General features: G+C 27.1%; 1 protein-coding gene across 3 annotated transcripts in view; it reads right to left on the bottom strand.

Annotated features, from left to right (window-relative positions):
* sigmar (Tumor necrosis factor alpha-induced protein 8-like protein sigmar) overlaps window positions 1-6,408 on the bottom strand; it is a 31,705-nt gene continuing 25,297 nt past the window's right edge. For all 3 annotated transcript variants that reach the window (XM_014426303.2, XM_014426301.3, XM_014426302.3), the window contains 2 exons: window positions 4,931-5,082; window positions 1-2,538 (listed from right to left, as the gene is read on the bottom strand). In XM_014426303.2, the coding sequence (XP_014281789.1) occupies window positions 2,125-2,538; window positions 4,931-5,082 (566 nt within the window). In that variant the 3' untranslated portion in view covers window positions 1-2,124. The remainder of the gene's footprint in view (window positions 2,539-4,930; window positions 5,083-6,408) is intronic.

Raw genomic sequence — 6,408 nt, 5'->3', positions numbered from 1 at the left:
TTACAGTTAATACAACATTTTTTATTTCCAATATTTAAAAAGACAATTGTGACAGCGATGATAACATTATTTTTCTTGATATGACTGACATGTGTTAAAGTTATTGCAAGGCACTTGTCTTATAAAATTGCCCTTATATATATCAATAATTAATAAACACAAATCTAACAAATAATAACTTTTGTAAAATATTTTTTAATAACTAAGTACCTATACTAAGTACTTTTTCTTTTTTTTTTTTTTAAATGCTGTACCCTTCATCCTCGATTCCGGTCAATACATTGACAAATTTAATAATAATTAAATACAACAAATAATTATAAATAAATACATTTTGACTAAAATAATGAGCTACAAGTTTGGTCTTGTCTGTTATACTAAATATTGGTTTGCAAACTTATGAAGACCATGGTAGAGAGAGGTTCAACATAAGAATGCGGTCTCTTACTGATGTCGAGTAACCAATAATAATAATAAATACATTTTAATTTAGTATTTACAAATAAAATAAGTTTGTTTAAACATCGATAAAATAAATTTTTCCCCATATTGATAATAGAAGATTGCTCCCCAACTAATTGATATTAGACTGGAAATAAATTTTAAATTTCCAATTTTTTTTTTAATGGGTCCTTTATAGTGTAATGGATGGATAGGTATGAATATTAAGATGTAAAAGAATACAAAACCTTATTATTATAGGCAGTTTTTGGCTTTAATAATTTGGTTAGTATGTAATCGTATAATTCACATTTTATAATTACAAATTTTCTCACTTGATAGAAAATGTTATATTTGTAATTTTCTACTAAAATTACAAGTTAGACGCACTTCCAATCCAGAATCGCTACCTTTAGGATCTTCAAGTAAATATGAGGCCATTCAATTGACTCCAAATATCTTCAAATTTCACAAATTATTCAAGAACTGCCTTTAAAAAGCAAATGGATGGAAGTACAAAAAGTCGTAAAAAAAATTTCAATTAGCAATGTATTGTCTATTCGATATGTTTTGTCTTTATGATGTAAAACAGGGGTGTGCAAAAATAATTCAAATAAATTTTTGAAATAAAATCTTCAATAAATTGAGATTTCGTACTGCTGTAGGAGTGGAAAAAAAAATTTAATTATATGATATATTTTGTTAGTATACCTTATGGTATATTAAAAATTGAATTTAAAAAAAAAAGGCAAGTCAAAAGTGGTCATTAATATCTACTGATGGTCTAATCTTAGTTTTTAACTGAAATCCTGAAATATGAAAATACAGTTTCCTAAAAATCTAAAATTTAGGCAATAAACTAGTTCCATTAAAATAGAAAAGTTGTATATATTTCTTTGAAACGACACTTTATGAATTGCCTAGTATTTAAAATAAATTATATTTTTTTCATAATTAAATTGACTAATAGTATTGAATTTGTAATCGATAAAAAGTGAAAATTATTTATGTGAACATAAAAAAAAAAAAAATTGTAGATGCTACATTTAATTTTTACTAGAGAAAAACTTTAAAAAAATAGATTGAAAAGATTGTATATTTATGGTTCAGCTAAATATTAATTATATAGGACAGATATATAAAACTTTTAAATATATAAAGAAATGCTCACCCCTGGCATAGAGCACTAAAAACCAAAGACTGCCTCAAAATACAACTTGTCTCTGGATATATTATAAAAATTATTGCTAACAAATAAATTAATTTCTAAATTGTTATTATTCCAATTAATATAATAGGTTAATAAATGGTATTGTGTAAAAACACAGCAAGTTTAAAATTCAACGTGATATAAATTCCAACTATTCTATTTTCAAATGCACATTAAAAAACAAAAACCAAATTCGCAAAATAATATATACAATATAACACGGGTGTTAACATTAAAAAACACTGAACAATATTCAACACCACGGACACAACTAGCGATTACATGGTACATAAACATATATATTAAGTTATATCACTCTTCAATCTAACAACAATATTCTAACAACAATAAGCATAAAAATGACTCATCCATACTGTAAGAAGCAGTATTTTCCGTTCTTTGGTATGAAAATGTCGAATGACTGCTTGTGCAAAAATGTTTGGTCAAATTAGAAACAAATTACTTTTTTTTCTCTACATTTCCCCCTCATCCATTGCTTTGTTCATATCAGAAACAAGCCTGTCTAAGATATCCTTGTATTCTGAATTCGGCTTGAAGACAGCATCTAGGAATTCAGGATCTGAGAAGAAGTTGAATACCGAATCGATCCTTACAAGAGATTTATCAGTGAGGTGCCTCTCAACGAGCTGCCTTATAGCCTGGTGTGACTCTTGTAGGGCGGTCTTCAGGTAATGGCGATCGTAAGAGAAATCAACTTCATTGAAACTCATCACGGCCATAGCAGCAGCGTGAAACTTATTTTTGAATTTATCGGCGAATCGCAGCTCTTCCGGACTGAACTGTCCGTTTCTGTAGAGCACCCCGATTTTGATTACTATCTTTATGATGTTCTTGATAAGCTTTTCAGACTCCTTCTTGTTATCAGTCTGAGAACAAACAATGAATAAATACTTTATTATGATGTAGTAAATATAATAACGTTAAAAATAAAATTTTAAATTATAGAATTTTTTTTGGAAGACTAAATATTTTCCTCCAATGTATCTTTCCTCTTTTTTAACATAAAAACATTTAAAATTTAGAAAGTAATAAATATATGTGAAAAACAAAAAAAAAAAAAACTTGTTTTTACTTATCTCATTATCTCACCTTTGTCATTTTTACTTCACCTGTCTGTTTTACCTTTCACAGCTACCTCTTTACCATATTAATAACTATTTCTGACGAGTATTTTTCTACAATTTATTACTCTAGTTCTGTATTTACAATTCTAATATACCTCGTTGTATTTATTAGTAACTAGTTTCCAATCCATCGATAAATATATATATATGTATAAATAATTCCTTAACTTAAACTTATTATTTTTTTTTTTTATATGTATTGTAATATCCTCTTTTGAAAAAATAAGTATTTTTACAAATAAATGGTTTTGTTTTATTTTATTTATCGTTTCAGTATTGTTTATTTGTTGTATTGAATCAAAAAGGAAGCTAACCAATTTACATCAGTAAAATATTGAATCACAAAAAAAGACATTCTTCAGAGCCAAAATGGTGGCACTGGTCTGAAGTCGGTAGAATCGCTGCCATGTTGAGCAGATTCAAATATTTTCAAATATATTTATCTTCCTATCACCATTTTAATTAAAGTAGATTTAAGAATATAAGTTGTTAATAAGTGTTTAAGAATAAGCTCAAAACTGTTGTACTGCAATCGATGTTTACATCGAACATCTAGACAGGACTCTTGGTTTAGAGATCACTGTTTGTTTAGACGGTGTGGGTATTAGACATGTCCGGGAAACGAGGATGTCTTCAGGAAGTGATAGGGTAGACCACCCTTTGTCTACATCAGTGGTAGACTTCAAGAGAAAAAGAAGACATCAAAAATCATCCAAGAAAAATAAGGTACTCTTTGTTTGGATCGCCGGTAGATGAGATGTATGTTGAAAACTGTTAGCGGCTTGCTTTGTTTACAGTCAGTGTTGGTTTGTGAGATAGAAGCCAAAGAAAACCAAAAACTATCAATCATCAAAAGAAGATTATATAAATTGGTTATATAATCTATCCACTCATTCACTATTCATCCATCTAACCACTCAATCTAAAATTAAATAGATTTGTAAAAGTAGATATTAATTTTGTTAAGTGTTATTGGTAGTTAAGTGTGCTGATTGTCTAGAAAATCCGCCCTGATATTAAGAGAATATTATATATTATTTTAAATTAAAATTCTCATATCTATTTAATATTTAATCTTTTAATTTATCCTCCTCATCTTCAAAGGTCTATTTTAGATCTGAGAATAAAATAAAAACTATTAGATTCCCTTTTTATTTAAATATATTTTGAATAATACAATATATTCAAACTTATGCAAGGTTAGCAATGCTATATCCTATCCTAAACAGAAATTTCAAACTGAAACCAGAAACAACAATTCTTATATTTAAAACAATCCTCAGGCCACTGCTGATGTACAGCTGTGAAGTCTGGAAAGCGGCATCCTTCACGAAAAGGGAAAAACTACAATCTTTTCAAAATAAAGTCCTAAGCATTGCAGTCAATGCTCCTTGGTTCATAAGAAATAGCCAATTGCATCGGGAATTACAAATAGAGTCAATAGAAGATTATATCAAAAAACGGTTCATGAAGTTCCACTTTCTTTTTTCGACAGTTAAAGGAGCAGTGACCTACAACCTGGGAAACCCAACCTCAACCCGAAGACTGAAGCCCAGACTGCTGCAGGACATTCTTTTATAAATTTTTAATAAATTTAAAATTAATTCTTAGTCACACTACCTCTATTTACTTATTATTATTATTAATTTTATTCATTATTATTATTATTTTTTTTGTTTATTTATTTTTCTCTTTTCTTCTCTCTTCCCTTTTTCAAATTAACTTGTTTCTTTTTATTAATAGAAGACAATTGTTTGTTTTATTTAAGTGTATCATTATTTTTTGTTATTAATTTTATTTTCCTCCTTTATTAAGAAGCATTATTCTTATTGATTTATTTTATTATTATTTTGTTTTCTTTTAATAAGAACATTTTATATAGTTAGGGGTGTCATTTGTATGACTATACCCCCTCATAATCAACTGTTAAAAAAATATATATAATATAAGTTATATCAACCATGTAAGGCCGACATCCTGACTGACTTCCTACAATAAAGATATACATAGTTCTTTACACAATATACCTTCCAATGTTTTAATAATTTAAAAGTTAATTTTTTCTTTTAAACTATCCATGGACTGAACATTTATCTTTAATTGTCACAATAATTTAAAAAGAAAAAAGTCTTACATATGTTTTTGCCAATTTGTAAAGGTTGTCTAACAAGCTTGCTGTCGTATCGTCAATGAACATTTTGGCAACATTTTTATTCGCCATTCTGCTCAAGATTTTCTTCTGAGCTCTGAGCCCAACATCTCGGGACTTGAAGTTCTCTGACATGACTGAAACAATTTGAAATAAAAATTAGATATAAAAAAAATTAGCATTAAACAATATTATTATTTTATCACTATATTTAATACACTTTAACTAAAACATCTTCTTAATTCTCTTCTTTACTATTTCCGCTTTTTATTATTATGACATATTTTGATGGACATATTACTATTGACAAAAACTGTTTTTATTTGTGAATGCAGTTCTCTCAGTTCAGCATTGTCTGGTCTTCTAAATTCTCTGGTCCTCATTCTTTTTTGGTCCATATATTTTAGGCAACACTTTATTTTCAAAAACCTAAAGGCGCTCTTCTCTTAATGTAACATGCCACATTTAGTATCAATAAAGAACAGTTAATTTAAAGTATTTAAATTAATTTGAAGTTTTTGGACAGAATGTGCGAAGTAGGAAATTTCGAAATTCAAAAATATAAGTTTAATAAATTGTTGAGGTTAAAAAACTTACAAAGGTGAATATATTCTATTCTATATTTTTCTTCATTGTTGTACAAGGTTTAATTTAATCATACTTCCTAAAAAGATAATCCAGAAAACTAATAAGAATTTCCCGCTTTCAACCTAGCTTTTATTTCCTCATCAATTAATTATTTTCTAGTTAACGTAGAACCAAAATATTTAAACATATCTACCTATTCAAATGCATTTCCTCCTATTTCTTTATCACTGAGAAAGCTCCCGTTTCTACAGCTAACAATATATTTAGTTTTATTCGTTTTATTCGTTTCGAGACCTAGTTCCTTACTAGAATTTATCAACGTAGTTGTATTTAGTTCTGTAGTTTCTTCGTCAACCTCACCGTTGTTTGTGAGTTTGATCAGATGTACTGTTTAACTTTTGTCCATTAAAGACAAGTTAAAAGGATAAAGAGTAAATCTTTTTTAGAATCTTAAAAATATTTTAATTTTTTTTTTGAACTTATAAAACTTACACTTAAAGAAATTTGGCATCGCCAACTATTTCATTAAATCTTCAGAGGTTCTTATATCCTTCACTTCTTTCTTTATTAAACTAATTCAAAAACGTTTTCAAACTTTTCCCCAAATATTTTAGAGTAACAATAGTGCACACAGAAATAACTAAAGTAATGTTATATAAAATATGTGTAAGTAATTTCATAAAAAACATTATGTTTAAATAATTTAATTGTAAAAAAAAAATAAGTTAATACATTTTTAAATATTTATTATTATTTTTAAATATTAAGACGTAAAATCTTAGATCAATAATGTCTTTTATATTATTTATTTACTTTTTTTCCATATAAGAAGATAAAACCCAATATATGCTTAGAAAAAAAAATATTAATGAAAA

This window comes from Halyomorpha halys, unplaced genomic scaffold (assembly GCF_000696795.3).
Source record: "Halyomorpha halys isolate HHAL.00 unplaced genomic scaffold, Hhal_1.1 Scaffold568.1, whole genome shotgun sequence".
NCBI lineage: Eukaryota > Metazoa > Arthropoda > Insecta > Hemiptera > Pentatomidae > Halyomorpha > Halyomorpha halys.
This window is presented reverse-complemented; position numbering and strand designations above follow the sequence as displayed.